Source organism: Ochotona curzoniae, unplaced genomic scaffold (assembly GCF_017591425.1).
Source record: "Ochotona curzoniae isolate NIBS_2020 unplaced genomic scaffold, NIBS_Ocur_1.0 contig_3622, whole genome shotgun sequence".
In the NCBI taxonomy this organism is placed as follows: domain Eukaryota; kingdom Metazoa; phylum Chordata; class Mammalia; order Lagomorpha; family Ochotonidae; genus Ochotona; species Ochotona curzoniae.
This window is the reverse complement of record NW_024465926.1, coordinates 28,089,104-28,106,537: the sequence shown is the minus strand read 5'-3', so window position 1 is coordinate 28,106,537 and position 17,434 is coordinate 28,089,104. Positions and strand designations below refer to the sequence as shown.

Sequence of the window (17,434 nt, the reverse complement as noted above, 5' to 3'; positions counted from 1 at the left end):
ATAAATTATCTGAGGAGAATGTTGCCTAGCCCACTTTATTGATTGCCTGCTGAGAATGCCTGTCTGCCCGGGCACGGTGCTATTTTCCTGCCTCTGTTGCAGAGCTGTTGCATCACCCAGCAAGTGTGCCAGGTGTCCAGCACTCCTCGTGCAGCCCTTCTCTGGTAACGGCTCTCTCCAAAAACGTCAAGACTCAAACTGGCCAGACTGCCTAGAGATGTCTGCCAGCCTTCTCGCGAGTCCGTTGGAATGTGTATTACAAGGGGGCTAGTGCAGTGGCATAGCAAGCTAATCCAATGCCTGCAGCGCCAGCATTCTCAAAAAGGATACCAGGTCTAGTCCTGGCTGCTTCACCTCTGATCCAGAACCCTGTCTGTGACATGTGGGGAAACAGTAAAAGATGGTTCAAGTCCTCCCTGTACCCTTGTTGGGGGACCCGGAGGAGGCTCCTGGCTTCCGGTCGGCTCAGATGGCTGTTGCAGTCATTTGGGTATTGAACCAGCAGATGAAAGATTTCTCTTTCTCTGTCTTTCTCTCTCTCCTCTCTGTAAGTCTTCCTTTCAAATAAGAATAAATCTTGTAAAAGAAAATTTGCATACCAAGAAGACAGACCCCGTGTGGCCTCAGAGTGCCTTTCCTTGGCTTGTTTTGTGATGCACACTGTAACTATTGCCAAGGGAAATAAATCAGGTGATTTATATGCGAGTCTTCCAACAGTATCAGCAGTTCCAGATAACACTCGGGATGTCTTTGGGTCACTTTGAACAAGTCACTGAACAGTGAATAACTGCCCTATTTGTAAAGTGTAAGGAAAAATCCCTGCCTTATCTGAATCTGAGTAAGAAGTCGGGGTGCTTATTATCTGTGCTCCCTAATTACTACCTGAAGAAAGAGCTCTGTTTTATAAACTTGATAGCTCCCAGTGTCACTATATTTTTAAAGATTTATTTATTTTTATTGGAAAGTTAGATATACAGAGAGGAGAGACAGAGAGGAAGATCATCCATCTGATGATTCACTCCCCAAGTGACCGCAACAGCCAGTGCTATGCCGATCCAAAGCCAGGAGCCAGGAACCTCCTCCAGGTCTCCTGCACGGGTACAGAGTCCCAAGGCTTCGGGCCGTCCTAGACTGCTTTCCCAGGCCACAAGCAGGGAGCTGGATGGGAAGTGGAGCTGCCAGGATTAGAACTGGTGACCATATGGGATCCCAGCATATTCACGGTGAGGACTTTAGCTGCTAGGCCACTGTGCCAGGGCCACTATTTTTTTTTTTAATTTTGAATTTTATGGCACAATTCCATAGGGTCTGGGATTTCCCTACTCCCTCCCCAAGTTCCCAACCCCGACTGATTTTCCCCATTATTATTACAATAGTATGGTCTTTCATAAGCAGTCATAAGTCCATCAAAATTTGCTATTTAAGTGTGTCCTGACATTTGTGGTATAGGCAGTGCCATACAATCCAGCACCCTATTGTCTAGATACGTCCAGCAGTCTCATTAGGAGTCCATCTTTGATTTGGAAGTAGAGATGCATACTGCATTATATCTTCACATCTGGATATGATAGTCTCTGTTACGCTGTCACTATATATTCCCTTAAATGAGAAGCCACAAAACAAAATCAACAACAAGTATGAAGTTAAAAATTTTACAGCACTATGGAATTGAAAAATGCACCACTGAATAACCAACACATGGGTGATGAAATGAAAAATAAAACGTAAAAGCCTCTTGGATAAAATAATGCTACTGCACGACGCATGAGCCAGCGATGAATTCGACAAAAGAAAAGAAACTATTTGGACAAAATGAAAATAAAAACAAACATCAAAACACAAGGGATGCAGCAAAAACAGTGTGGAAAGGGTTATTGGTCTTAAAATTTGCATAAAAGCTGCCTTGTATCAGAGAGAACATACAGTATTTGTCCTTTTGGGGATTGACTTATTTCACTGAATCTCTACTTGGTACCATCTAGTTGCAAAACGGTATACCAGTGTCACCTTTTTAAAATATTTATTTTTATTAGAAAGGTAGATCAGATTTACAGAGAAAAGGAGAGACAGAGAAAGATCTTCCACCTGCTGGTTCACTCCCCAAATGGCCACAAAGACAGGCAGAGCTGAACCGATCTGAAGCCAGGAACCGGGAGCTTCTTCATTTATTTATTTTTATTGGAAAGGCAAATACACTGAAAGAGAGACAAAGAGAAAGATATTCCAATCACTGGTTCATTCCCCAAATGGTCACCACGGCTGGAGCTGAGCTGATCCAAAGCCAGGGGCCAGAAGCTTCTTCCAAGTCTCCCGTGTAGGTGCAGGGTCTCAAGACTTTGGGCCATCCTTGACTGCTTTCCCAGGTCACAAGCAGGGAGCTGGATGGGAAGTGGAGCATCTGGGATATGAACTGGCACACACATGGCATCCTGGCACATGCGAGGCAAGGACTTTAGCCACTAGTCCACCATGGCAGCCCCAGTATTTAAGTTTTTCGTCTTTGGGGTGTATCATAGTCATAGGCCCTTATCATTCTAGTCATGCTTGCCTCCCTCCTCAGATCCTGCAGCTCAGGGGCACTTACTGCTTACAACCTCTTAGTGAGAACTGTTAGAAAGGTATTCTTTACCATCATTTTTTGGTAATTTTCCACTTCTGGCTTGGATAGGAGCCCCTGGGATTGAAGTAGGATTTCTGCCTGGTACTATCTTTCAGCTGCCAGTCTGTGCCCGTGAGTGCTTGCCCCAGGCTGTCCACCCCATTTGCCTTACCAGTGGACGTGGCCTGGTTTCAGGCCTTTCGCTTCCCTGGCTGCTCCTGTTCTGAGTGCGTCCTATGCAGTCAGTCTGCTTATGCAAGGGGAACGCTGCACTTCAGACACAGCCTGTGATACCACAAGGCCTTGTTTTTCTTATTCTGACTATTGTTTTATGATTGTATCTCAGCATTTTTTGGATTTTTTCTCTTGCCTCAAAGTGAATTCCTGCTAACTAAACATATCCATTTTGTATTTGTAGAACTGAATTTTTTTTTTTTTCTTAGAAAGCCCAGGTTTATTGGCAACTGTAATGGTACACAAACCCAGGTGACTCGGACAATATCATGCACCTGGGTCCTTGAAGTTTTGCTTATTCTTAGACACAACTTTGACAAATTTACCCCATAACCAAGCTCCCCAGCCCACATACAACACCCAGCAATATCAAGTATCACAATAACTTTTCGCCCAGTATTCTAAACTACAAGTCTTAAGAGCCTTTAAAAAAAAGGCGCAAACCCGCGTTGCAATCCCATGCACTGGCTGAACATTAACATGGTCATTAAAATAGGAAATACTAAGCCCAATCAGACCAGATGCAGTTCTAACACGAGGATTTTCTGTGGTGCTTCCCGCTAGGGCTCACTCTGCAAGGTGACAGTGACTAGCATTGAGCTCTGGCTTAACCTAAGCCTGGGATAGATATGGCTGCTATAACCACTGGGAGTAACCCAGCAAGACGGGTTTCTGGCAGAGAAGTGAAAAAAAGCGCATCAGACCAGCAGAGAAGCACTTTAATGAACGGTGGCCTCAAGCCACCAGGACACTGGCTCCCCCAACACCCTTAATCTTCTCCTCAGCTCTTCTACTGAAGAATTTGGCCTTGACAATGACTGGGAGCTTTGGGAGCTTTCCTTTTCCCAGAACTTTGTAGTAGCCTGACCGCACTACGTCGATGATGGAGGCTGCTCCCGTCTTGTTCTTGGCAGCATTCACCTGGGTCTGCTCACTGACCAGCATCCACAGCTTATCCAGGTTGACAGTTGGGCAGAAGCTCTGGTTCCGCTTCAAGTGGTAATGCCTCATACCAACTTTCCCAAAGTAACCTGGGTGATATTTGTCGAAGTTGATCCTGTGGTGATGCATGCCACCAGCGTTCCCACGGCCTCCCGGGTGCTTCTGGTGCTTGCCGATGCGGCCGTGGCCATGGCTCACGTGGCCGCGCAGTTTCCGCGTCTTCCTCAGTCTGGATGGCATGTCGGCTGCCGAGCGGAAAGAGAGAGAACTGAATTTTTAAATGCTGAAATGTGGAAATTTATAGTTATCTGCATGTTATTAGCTTCAACCACCATTGCAGCAAGTTGATCATTTTATAATCTTATCATCAAAGACATTAATTTTATACCCTCGGAAAGTTGGCCTGTGTAGCATTGTTATATTCAAGTCATTGTGAGAAATGCCAAATTCTTATTTTACTCTGATAATTCTGTTTGTTTGTTTGTTTTAGTTTCAAAGTGATGTTAAGTAGAGCTTGGTATGCTGCTTTTGGGGGTGTCTTTTGATAATGACATCTACATTAGTGCCTAGCCCATTACTGTTCTAAATATGTAGGAAACTATTTTTTGCTATTATCTTTGGCAAGCTCCGAATCGTTCTGAACTTGGTTCTGTCTTTGGGTGTTTATGCCTTTCCTTCAAAAGCCCCCTCAGTCCCTTTGCTGCCTTTCGCCTTTTGTTCAGACTGAGCCGATCTGGGAGGTGACATTGTTTTATTTGTATGCATTGGAGTGTGTTTTTCGTTTTTAAACTTGAGATGGAAGAAGGGTGGGGGCTGGGAGAGGGACGGTAGAGAGAGAAGTCCTCGCATCTGTCAGTTTATGCCTTCCGTGCCAAGAGCCGGGTCTGCCACGTGAGTGACAGGGAGCCAACACGTGAGTCATCGCCTGCTGCCCCTCCTGGCACACAGGGCGCTGGAGTCAGGAGCAGAGCCGGGGCTTCAACCATCCCACACTGTGGGATGCAGGTGCTCCAGTTGGAATCTTAGCTGTTGAGCCAAATGTCCACCCTGGTTTATCTTTTTGTTTTTGTTTTTGATTTTTTTTTATGCTTTCTTGTTTTCTTCCTTATTGGAATTACATGCAGCTGTATAATATGGACTATATAGTTCGCTACCCTGGGTTAATTTTTACTTTTGTGTGTTTAACCAAGTGTTTTTATCTGCCTTCTTGTAGGACTTTTAAAATATGCTTTCCTGAGTCAAAATATGTGCCTAAGGGCCTGATCAAATACAGTTTTCCAAATCAAACTGCATTCTTGGTCTGGTTTTGCCTATTCAAATCCACCCTAAATTGAAAGACCAAAGTAGCTACACACTATACTGGTTTGTGGAATTACCTGTAGCTTTTATCTGATATGTAAATTTTTTAAGTAGCTTTGTCTAATCACATGTGGTCTTTTTCACATAATTACAATGCTTAGTCAGTTATCATGCTTTCTTCCTTTGGAAATCTCCACAATGAAACTACGCTGAGGGAGTTGGCACAGTTCTAGTAAAAATTTAATCTGTGTCTCACTTTTTGCTATAGTTGAACAAATACGGTTTTCAGTTCTTTCAGTAATATTTCAACAGTAATAAATTTACTCAGAACTTTCATGAATCAACAAATTTTATGTAAGAAAAATTACACATTTCATAAGGGAATAAATCATGCTTTATGTGCTACCTAATTTGGCATTATTCATGTGTAAATTGGAGACTTGTTTTTAGATATAGGGTAGTAGTTCAAAGTAATCTGTAAAGGAAATAATGTGGCTAAAAAGACACTGACTGGGAGATAAGAATTCCTTCAGGAGGCATTTTAAATGTGAAGTTAGTACTCGAAAAGGATAATGCATTTGTTAATGTATACTGTTAAGTTAGTAAAAAAAAAAAAGACTAATGACATTACATCTATGCTTTTATGGGTGGTGGTTAGTCAAACGTGAACTGTTTTTCTCTGACGACAGGTATACCAGAGAGGCAGGAGTCCGTTCTCTGGACAGAAAGTTTGGTGCTATTTGCCGAGCTGTCGCTGTGAAGGTAGCAGAAGGACAACATAAGGAATCCAAGTTGGAGCGCTCTGATGTGACTGAAGGAGAAGGTCTGTGCCCCAGGGCTTGTGGAGGTGACGGTTTGGAGTGAATGAAACGATGAACTTGGCTGTGAGGGATGGTGACAGTCCTTAAAGCAGGGCCCATAGTACTCACTGGTAAATGCCTCAATGAGTAAGGAATAGCCCAAGTACTCAATGTATTTTATCCAGAGGATTCTGTTGTATAAATATGGGGTCTTCAGAATGTTCATGGGAAATGCGTTTTATGAAAAATGTGCATACATATTAGCATTTTGCACTAAAATAAACTTTTAATCACTTTCTCCACGAACTTTTCAAAGAAGATGTATTTGCATGAAAGGTAGAGTAACAAAGAAAGAGAGAAGAGGGGGCGTCTTCTGCTGGTTTACTTCCTGAATGACTGCAGCAGTTGGACCGGGTCAGGCTGAAGACAGGCTGGGATCTCTGTGTCTCACTCTTAGCTGGTAGGAACTCAAGTACTTGAACCATTACTTGCTGCTTTCCAGACACTTGAGCAGGGAGCTGTAGCAGAAGCAGGTAAATGGGACTCAGGTTGGTGCTCTGATGTGGAATATGATGTTGCAAGTGCTTAACCTTTGGTGACATAATGTCTACCGTTCCATGCACTTTTTAAAAAAATAAATAAATGTATTACTTTATTTTGAAAGGCAGAGATTCAGAGAAACAGGAAAAGACAGAGAAAGAGAAATCTTCCATCTGCTGGTTAACTCCCCAGATGTTAGTAATGACCAATTTTCCAGGCCAAAGCCAAAAAACCAGGTGCTGTATTGTTGTCTCCAACATGGGTGGTGGCAGGGACCCAAATGTTGTTTTGTTTTTTTATAAGATTTATTTATTTATTGGAAAGTCAGATATACAGAGAGGAGGAGAGACAGAGAGGAAGGTCTTCCATCCGATGATTCACTCCCCAAGTGAGCGCAATGGCTGATGCTATGCTGATCCGAAACCAGGATCCAGAAACTTCTTCCGGTATCCCACACGGGTGCAGGGTCCCAAGGCTTTGGGCTGTCCTTGACTGCTTTCTCAGGCCACAAGCAGGGAGCTGGATGGGAAGAGGGGCCGCCAGGATTAGAACCGGTGCCCATATGGGATCCTGGCGGGTTCAAGGCGAGGACCTTAGCCGCTAGGCCATGCCACCAGGCCCTATTTGTTTGTTTCTTAAGGACTAAGTCATTTATCTGAAAGGGTATTAGAGAGAAACAGAGAGGTCTTCCATTTGCTGGTTCACTCCCCAAATGGCTACAGTGGCTGTTGTTGGTTCAGACTGATGCCAGGAGCTTGGAATTCCATCTGATCTTCCACATTGGGTGACGGGCCCTCCATCTCTTGGCCATCTTCTGCTACTGTTACCAGTACATTAGAGCTGCAGGGATATGAACCAGTGCTTCAGTATAAGATGCCACATTTGCAGGTGACTCTTTACCCACTATACCACAAAGCTGGTCTCTGTAGTTCAGAGTTTTAATGGGTATGATGTTCAGAATTAATGCTTAGTGAGGTTCTCCAGATTTATAATGATGGTATACCTTATTTGTGGATTCTGTTGTTTTTTTCTGAACCACACAGTTGTTCAGCCTTTGAATATTTAGTTTATAACATAAGCAATTGTTGCATGTTTAAAAATCCAAGCTGTCCAAGCAAGTTGTCCATAGCAAAACCTTACCTTTGTGTTATGGAATAGCTTCATTATATAATGGTTTCTTTTTCTCATACTTTTTCTTTTATAGGTATACAGTTGAATGCGTATTGTATAGGTAATGACATGAAGAGGATTCTATTACTACAATTAATCAAATGCAGCTACTTGCTAGACCACTCAGTTAACATGTCTTAACTTCTTGCCCCAGAAACTACAAAAAGTCTCATTTCATCATACCAAGTTGTTCATGAGGTTTACTGAAACTTACTTTAACAAAGTTGACTTGAATATTGGGGAATTGAACATTTGTTTCACAGTTGAGGGATTTATTAAATGCCCTACCATTTCCATGGCTCTTTTTAGAGTTCAGTTAGACGAATGTGATCAGCGAATTATGTCATACTGTAGGCTTAATGGAACAAACATAGTTAGGATAGTCCTTGTTTGGGGCCAGCACTGTGGCACAGTAGGATAAGCTGCTGCTTAGGGCTTGCACCCCATATGAATGCCAGTTTGAGTCCTGGCAGCCCTGCTTCTGATTCCGCTCCCTACTTAGTTCATGGGAAAGCAGCAGAAGATGGGTGGGAGACTTTGCCCATGTGGAAGACTCTGCTGCAGTTCCGGGCTCCTGCCATCAGCCTGGTCCAGGCCTGGCACTTGCAAGCATTAGAGAATGAACCAGTGATGGGAAATAACCCTGTCCACCTACCTGTCTCTCCTCTGTCCATCACCCTGCCTTTTTTTTTTTTTTCTTTTAAGACTTACTTATTTTCTTAGGAAGGTAGGTTTACAGAAAGAGATTCTGTCCTCTGGTTCACCCCCCAGGGAGCCACAGCAGTGGGAGCTAAGCTGATAGAGAGCCAGGAGCCACTTCCGGGTCTCCCACTCGAGTGCAGGGACCCAAGGCTTTGGGCCACCCTCGACTGCTTTCCCAGGCCATGAGCAGAGAGCTGGAAGGGAAGTGAAGTAGCTAGGGCCCAGACTGGCATCCACATGGGATCCCTTGAGGATCCAGTGCTTGCAAGGTAAAGATTTAGCCCCTGTGCCATCGCACCAAGCTCATCTTCACCCTGCCTTTCAAGTGAACAAAATTTTGAGAAAAATGAAAAACATTTCTAATAACATCTGTGGTGTTAACTCCTTAAAAATAGGTCACATCTTGTGAAACTTGTGAGAGCCAATGATTTTCCAGCTTCTGCACACAGTGGGTTACAGGACTAGCGCCAGAGGATAGATATCCAAGCAGCTCTCCAGCTTCTGTGTGCTTCTCCCCCTGCCCCCACTAGGCCTGCTGGACCAAGCCACTTGTGTTATACCTGAGGGGTCATGCCCTCACGATGTGGATAAGGATATGGCTATTGAGCTCCTGGGATCTCTTACACAGACATTCAAGCTTTTGTTCCTAGTTCCAAGTTCCTGGTTCCAAGGTGTGAGTGTATTCCCTGGAGTTCATGTGTTATTCTCACTAGCAGAGTATTGGGAGATGAGAACTTTACGGGGTGATTAGATTGTGGGGATTCTGCCCTGCTGTTATTTGGGGAGTTGCTTCATTGCCACAGAAGTGGGTGGAGTTTTGCCTGAGAAAGATAAACGTAGTCGCCTTTGTTTCCTTGTCTCGCCTTCCTCTTACCTTGTTGCTCCTTCCATTGTACCGTGACGCAGCAAGTGGCCCCTCACCAGATGTGGCCCCTCAGTGCTATGCTTCCTCCTCCATAACCCTGAAGCAAGCATGCTTCTGTTCCTTGTGCCCTGCCCAGTCTGGGGAGTGAAACACACTCAGACTCCTGTCACACTTCAGGATGTGGCGATGTCCTGGCTTTTGAAAGGCCTCATGGCACAGATGCTGAGGTCTCTGCTCGCTCTGACCCGCTGAGTACTGGCAGCTTTTTTTATTTTAACAAAGATTTATTTGTTTTTATTGGAATGGCAAATCAGATTTACAGAGAGAGGAGAGATGGGGAGAAAGATCTTCCACTGGCTGGTTCACTTACCAGGTGGCCACAACAGCCAGAGCTTAGTTATCTGGAGCCAGGGGTCAGGAGGTTATTCTGGGTCTCTCGCGTGGATATGGAGTCCCAAACACTTGGGCCATCCTCTACTGTTCTCCCAGGCCATAAGTATGGAGGTGGGAAGTGAAGGAACTGGGACATGAGCCAGTACCCATATGACATCCTGGTGCTTGCAAGATGGATGTAGCCATTAAACCATTCATTGCACCAGGCCTGCTGGCAGCTTTTTGTATATCCATTTTCTTTTCTAACATGTTGTCAGCACCTCTTATTAGCTGTTGCCTTCTCTCTGGTTCTTGTGGGTTAATGCCTTTTTAATTTCTTCATTTTAATAGGATTTATATAGGAAGTTTAAAGCTAACTGCACATTCAACCTGCTCTTGATCAAAATCTGAATTTTCAAAACTGTTGTAAGTGAGGACAGGTTTATCCAGAATGGAGTCACTGGTGTAGGTGCCAGTGGCAGTGGAGAAGTGAGGCACTTGCCCCCCGCCCGCAAGTGAGACCGAGATACTGATGCTCCTGAACCCTCCCTTGCACCCTTACAATGCTCTCTTGTGCTGTATCACCAGCAGCTGACCACGTGTTCTTGCTGTTGTCTGTGGCATAGCAGAGCGACAGAGTTTGCAAAAAGTTAACACATTTTACAAATTTGTTGAAGATTTAGTAGGTATGCTTTTTTCTTTCTTTTTTTTTTAAGATTTATTTATTTTTTATTTGAAAGGCAGAGTTGCAGAAGGAGGGAGAGACGGAGAGATGTTTTATCCACTACTTTGCCTTCCAAATGTGTGCAACAGCCAAAGTTGGACTAGTTTGAGGCCAGGAGCCAGGGGCTTCTTGTAGGTCTCCCACATGGGTGCAGGGCCCCAAGCACTTCAAGTATTCTCTGCTGTATTCCCAGGCCGTTACCAGGAAGCTGGACTGGAACTGGAGCAGCCAGAACTCAGTGCCCGTATGGAGTACCAGTACTGTAGGCGACGGCTTTACTCACTGTGCCTCGGTGGCTGGCCCACATAGTGTGCTTTAGAATTTATAGTAAGACAGGCACAAGGATTCAATGTCAAGAGCAGTTTTCCATGGTTCTAATTTACTGCTTAATATTTACAGATACATCCATTAGCACATTTCTAATAATGGCTGCGATATTAACTACTTAAAAATAACCCACAACTTGTGAGCCTTTGTAAGAGCAGCTGATTTTTTTTATGCTTAAGTTCATTCGCTGCTGTTTTGAATCCCTGATCACAGGACATCTAAATGGTAATGTAGCTAAGCAGATTTGGATGATTAAGATAAGACTAAAGACATCCAAATGAATAAGTAGGATAAATTCTTATCTCCAGGATAATATTGGCTTGTAGTCCTTAATAGAGACTCAGCTAGGGACTATGCTGTGATGGAAGATTCCTCTCAGTTATTATAAATGACTGTCTTCCAAACTTTAGAGTAATTGTAAGGTATCCTGAAGTGGTGTTTATGACATCAATGAAGCCAGATTACATAAGAGTCTACATTTTCATGTCACAATTCAAGTAGAGCTCAGCAACTGAAAGTTTCTCATTAAGAAATGAATTATATAAAATTAGAGTATAAAGTAAGACAGTTGGGGCTGGCGCCGGCACTTCAGGCTAGCCCTCACCTTTAGCGCTTGCATCCATGTGTGTGCCAGTTCGAGTTCCAGCTGCTCCATTTCCTACCCTGCTCCCTGCTGAAGGCAAAAGAGGATGGCCCAAGACCTTGGAAGCTGGACTGGAACATGGGAAGTCCGGAAGATGTTCCTAGCTCCCAGCTTCAAACCAGCACAGCTCTGGCCTTTGAGTCCTTTTGGGTAGTAGTGAATCAGCAGATAGAAGATCAGTCAGTCTCTCTCTTTCTCTCTCTCTTACTCTCTCGCTCACTCTCTCTCTCTTTCAAGTAAAAAAATCTTTTTAAAAATAAGATAAGCAAGACAGTTTATGCTTGAATCTAGAAGTGTTATGCTTGTATTTGTGGTACCTTTAACTACAGTTTCGTTGGTCAGTTAATACCAGGGAGCCTAGCCTAGATGGTCTGTCTTCAAGGAGGATTGGTTTTGGCCCTAGTCACTTACCTATGAGTTAACGAGAATTATTTTATAAAGGCAAGGCTGCCTGTGTTTTCTGCATGTTACTCAGATAGTCTGAATTGCTGTTTTTCTTTCTGAGATACTGATTCATTTGAAAGGGGAAAATGTCTGACAAAAGCTTTATTCTACGTTTGCTCTGCCTTTAGCAAAAAAGAAAAAAAGTTGTTGTAATTCAAATCGCATGCTCATATATTTCTCTGTAAATTTAAGTAAATGTCCATTTGTTGAAGTACTCATGGACTAGACATGTTCAATTGATTAGATTTTTCCTCAAAGGTTATCTTCATCAAAGACTAGGCAGTAACTTTGAGATCTGATCCTGATCCCATCCATAAATTTCTTCCCAACAATCAGTGATAAACACTGTCTTGAGGGTAGAAGCTTAATGTAATATGCCACAACACCAGCCACACTAATAGGCTGTCAGTAGCATTTCCTGATTCACCTGTGTCTGTTGCTGTTGGGTTTTTAGTGGTGGTTAATACATTTTTTAGTCATTTGTTCCGGTTTTTAACATTCCTTTTGTTGTTTGTTTCTTGTTTGTTTTTTATTGGTTGCTAGACTTTGTGCATGGAAAACAAGATTCCAGATGTTAGAGTTTTCCCCAAACTGTTACATCTTATTCTGGCTGACCCCTTTGATTCAGGCCTTGTGAAGAACTGGTCTACTGCAGTCACAGTCATTCCTGGGTATTGGTATTGCTTCTGGACTGCAGTACTGCGCGGATGTAGTTCATATGCCTGAGAAGGTGGCCCTCAGATTCCGTGCTCTCAACTGAAAGTCCGTCAGGTTCTTTGCCTTCAAGCTGCCCTTCACCCTGGGTTTCTTGAATTCCTGCCCTGAACAGGCACAGAGTGTCAACAGCGCAAGAGGACATGGGATGTGGCATTTTAGCTCCTCCTTTCTGGTCCCCTTCTTCCTGAGATTTGTCAATGAAATCCCAGCTGCCTCAGCAATCTTGGAAACAGTTACTTTTGAATAAATCATTTCATGATTGTAAACATCCACATATTCTGACCATTCTAAATTATGGCAATAGTGCATTCTACCCCCTGTCCCAAAGGAGGAAAAGAGGAGGGAAAGACACTCTGAAGAAATGCAGCCTGCTTTATAGCTTTAGATCGCCACTTATCATGTGCTTGACTATTACAGAATCTACTTTGAGGCCATTTGGTTTATAAATCCTGTCACAGCATTCCCCAATACACACCATGTCTTGCCCATTCAAATCTGTTAATATTTGCATCTGTGTAAACTTGGCTATTTCCCATTGCATAGGAAAAGAGAAGCCATAAATTGGGAGAAGGACTGGCTTGAGTCATAAGCAGTAAAACTGCTTATCCATGGAGGCCAGTGCTGTCCTTAGGACAGATTTCCTGAACCCCTGACTGACAACAAATCTGTCTCACTCCAGGACAATTTTTGACATTCAATCTGGATTGCATTTTGGCATGTATTCCTTCCCTAGTACCTTTGCCTTATGTAGGACAGTAAACTCAACCTAATGGAGTGAAAGAAGGTAGGTGCTGTATGCTTGACTGATACATCCTTTTGAGACAACCTCCCAGCTAAAAGAGTGGGTCTTTAGCCTAGCTGTGAAGGCATCAGTAAAGATGCATGTTTTGTGCTTCAGAGCATCTGGGTTCAGTTCCCAAGTCTGGCTCCTAGATCTAGCATCCTGCTATCGCAGACACTGGACATTAACTAACTGGGTTCCTGTCAGCCACAGAAGAGATCCCGGCTGTGTTCCCGGCTCCTTGCTTCATCCCTGGCCTAACCCTACTATTACAAGCACTTGGAGAGTGAACCAGCAAAAGGGAGTTCTCTTTTTTTCTATCTGTTTCTTTAATATAAATATTTATATTAAATATTTATTTAAATACATTCAGGATTTGAATTTTAAAGTGCCAGTTCTCTTCACTCATTGACTGTGATTCTCCCATCACAAAACTCCTGACTACTGGCAAGAATGTGCATATGTGTATGTTGGGCGGGAGGAGTGGAGGGTGAGTGGATAATCTGCCACTTTAACAAGTCCAGTGCTTAGACCGCCGTGGAGTAGAGCCACATGCAAGCAGATTTGTGTTTACTCTTTGCTCCTTGCTCTGCTTGGCGCATGCTCCGTCCATGCTAACTCTTCCTTTAGCATTTCCACTCTCATGAGGAATCGATTCTCGGGGCGCTGTTTTCGGGGTCCTGTATTGTGGCTTCAGACATTAACTTCTGGAACCATCAGAGTATCTTGTGCTAGTTACCTGAAATGTGGCTTCCTCCTAACCAAGGAAACTGTCCTTGTGAGAGGATCAGGTGATGGTGGTCCCCTCAACATTTTTTTTCCAGGCTAGCCGAGAAGGCTAGATTTGAAATGTACTTATTTTCTGAGCAACTGCCATGTGTACCTTTCTTATATTGATGGAGAGTTCAATGTATAATGGTTTTAGGAAGCTTTGTGCAGCGTTTTGCTAGATTCCTTTGTCTTGGAGCAGTCTTCCGTTTGTTGCAGATCTCTTTTTTATCTTTTCGATGTTACATTAGTTATCTGTGGCCCTGTACAGCATTCCCCCAGAATTTTGCAGATGAAAGCATTTAACAAACATATCGTCTCACAGTTTTTTGGGGTCAGGAATCCGGCAATGGCCTGTGGCGTTCTAGCTTGAGACCTTTCATGAGGCTGCAGTCAAGCTGCCAGCCAGCTGCAGGATCCCAGGCTCCTTCGCATGCCTGTTAGATGACCTCAGTTCCTTGCTGACTGGTGGCCAGGGTCTCTGGTTTCTTACCACATGGGCCTCTCCCTACATCTAGGACAAAGGCAGCTGGCTTCCCCAAGAGGCGTGCTATGTGAGCAGGGGACCCCATCTTATAGAAAGCCTGGCTCTCACAGACTGGTTTTTTTCCGCTTATTTTTTTCTTTATCTTTTTTTTTTCTCTCTAATGTGTTTATATAAAGTGAACAGTTTCACATATCTCACAATAAAAATTTAGGTTCATAGTGATAATTCCCACCCTAGTCTCCCTCCTACCCACATTCCTCACCCACCTCCTCCTTTTTAAAAAATTTTTTCCTAATTTTTACAATGGCATACTTTTATTCCACTTCACAGGCTTAGCACTCCATTAGGTAAAGATTTTTTTTTTTTAGCTTATTTTAAAGGAAGTTTTCATACATTTCTTTTCTGTTCATGCATCCTGTTTTTCCCAGAGCTCACTTAGGGTTCCAAAGAAAATCTGTGGCTTGGATTGTCCTAAAGAGTGGAGACTTCTGTTTTTCAGAAATAGCAAAGAAGAGTTGCTGGAGTATTCTAGGTGGGTTGGCCCCTTCAGAGAACAAGGCAAACAAATGAAACGGCCTTTGTCGGCTCTTGATGCAGATTTTGTTGGTGATCTTGTTTGGGACAGAAAAACAATGTTAACTGTTCATGTCATGTGAGAACGATTGAGAAATGTTCTGGTGCTTGGCTGCAGTTTTATATAAAAGTACTCAAGCATTTTCACTGAAATCCCTTGTCTTCCTTTCTGGTTGGGTTTAGAATCACAAACAGAATAATTTTGTGTGTACCTCTGAACCCAAAACCCACAAAACAGAGGCCTTGCTGGTGTATCTTGGGTTATTAAAATACTCAGAAGTCAGGGTGTTACCCATTTCTGAAGATCGTCCTGTGTCTGATGGTAGGAGACCTTTGAACACAGTGTAGGCATGGGTAGGTATTCATCCAGTGTCTGAACTGAAATTAACCTATATTTCCCAGACCTGTCAGTGGTACAGCTTTGACAATTCCTATTCATGTGTGTAGATTTTACTGATGAAAAAAACAGTGCAAGGACCAGCACTGGGGCTTATCAGACTAACTCTGCCTGTGGCGCCAGCATCCCATATGGGTGCCAGTTTGTGTCCCAGCTGCCCCACTTCCCATCCAGCTCCCTACTTATGGCCTGGGAAGCAGTGGAGGATGGCCCAAAGCCTTGGGATCCTGCTCCTGCATGGGAGACCCAGAAGAAGCTCCTGGTTTCAGTTTGTCTCAACTCTGGCCATTGTGGCCATTTGAGGAGTGAACCAGCAGAGGGAAGACCTCTTTCTCTCTGTCTCTTCTCTTCTCCCTGACATATCTGCCTTTCCAATAAGAATAAATCAGTCTTAAAAAAGAAAAAGCCAGTACCAGCTCCACAGTCATCACAGCCCACAGTGCTAGGAGGATTTGTTTGGGGGCAGGACTGAAGTCTAGAATGTCCATCAGGCTTGAGCAGATCGTTTATGAAAGACCACATGGGTGCAGACAGGATTGCGTAGCTTCAGTTCGGGTTTGCCTTTTTACGGTTTAATGTCTTGCTTCATCCTGCCCATGCTCATCTTTCCTATGATCATATGTGGTTAAGAACATAGTGTAGCATTACCAAGGAGCTGAGGTTCCTTTGAGAAATGTGAGTCTGTTGTGAGAGTCAGATGTAACCAAATAATTTCTTAATGATTTTTTAAAATTTATTTTTACTTGTAAGGCATGTTTACAAAGGGAAGGAGAAACAGAGATAAGTCTTCCATCCCATGGCCCCAACAGCCAGAGCTGAACTGGTCCAAAGCCAGGAGCCAGGAACCTCTTCTGTGTCTCTCACTTGGGTGCAGGATCCCAAGGCCAAGGGCCATCCTGCAGTGCTGTCCGAGGTCATAAGCACAGAGCTGGAAGGGAAGTGGACCATCCGGGACATACATCACTGCCCATATGTGATGCTGGCACCACAGAGTAGCAAATTAGTCTGTTGAGCCTCCAGATAACTTTCAAACATAGGCTGAATACTGATTTTTAAAGTCTTCAGAAGTATTGAAGTGATCATGGAAAGTTTCATTTTACTGATTACAGATATTGTAACTTCAAAAATGTTTTTAGTAGACAGACAAAAAAAATCAATGTACTGACATCTCTAAATTCATTTGAATAGAAAAATAGATGGAAACATATATACTTTCTTTGTTTTAACAAAAAGAAAAATGGTTCAGTCATAATTTCCATTTATGTCTTGATGACTATGGAAATATTTTCTAGGTAAGCTGGAAAGAAAATGCATTTGGTAAAAAGGTTAGATGAGGAGGATCTTCAAAAAGCTGATGGAAGCGTGTACATCATGGAAGAACTATGTATGGATTTCAGAGTATTTTTACATGGAAATAAACTTAATTTAATTTTTCCATAGGCTTTTTGAAGTGCTTTGTTATTACAGTCCTGAAAATAATGAAAACAATATTGGCAGAAAGAAATGTCTTGTTTGTGGCATGAAGGTCCTGGGCACTTCATCCAGAGTCCTCTATTGTAGCCGGTTCCTTAGTAAAAACACAAAGTGAAACTCTACAAGCCTGAAAGGCTTGGTATGCCTGGTCAGTAACTGGAGTTTCAGTTGCCTTTAACATCCTTCCTTGGGCTAGGACTATGGTTTTCTGCAGAAGATAACCTAAAACTGAAAGCACAAATCATATAGTTGGAAATGTTTGAGTTTTTCCGAATGTGTTATTTTTTTATACTTTGTTTTCCTCTTTGAACCTTTCCATGAGAAGGCTGTGGTGCCAGTGAGGCACCAGTTCTGTTGTGGCGTAGCAAGCCCTTGTAATCTCAGCAGAAAGTCCTCTGAGTTTTCACGGTAGGTGCCAGAGCCTAGTGTTGGGGCATCGCAGGTAAATCCATCTTCTGCAGTGCTGGCATCCTTGATGGGCAGTGGTTTGTATTCCACCTGTCGCACTCCCTACTTCCCAGCTGCCTGCTAATGATCTAGGAAAAACAATGGAAGATAACCCAAGTGCTCGGGCACC

The 17,434-nt window shown here is 43.3% G+C and overlaps 2 protein-coding genes across 3 annotated transcripts in view; one reads left to right on the top strand and one right to left on the bottom strand.

Annotated features, from left to right (window-relative positions):
• The window catches only part of LONP2 (lon peptidase 2, peroxisomal), a 114,708-nt gene that overhangs the window by 73,833 nt on the left and 23,441 nt on the right, over positions 1 to 17,434 (top strand). For both annotated transcript variants that reach the window (XM_040982747.1, XM_040982746.1), the window contains one exon: positions 5,764 to 5,897. In XM_040982747.1, coding sequence (XP_040838681.1) covers positions 5,764 to 5,897 — 134 coding nt within the window. The remainder of the gene's footprint in view (positions 1 to 5,763; positions 5,898 to 17,434) is intronic.
• On the bottom strand, positions 3,537 to 4,042 carry LOC121158106 (60S ribosomal protein L27a-like). The gene has a single exon (XM_040982752.1). The coding sequence runs from the start codon at positions 4,013 to 4,015 to the stop codon at positions 3,569 to 3,571; it is 447 nt and encodes a 148-aa protein (XP_040838686.1). The 5' UTR covers positions 4,016 to 4,042; the 3' UTR covers positions 3,537 to 3,568.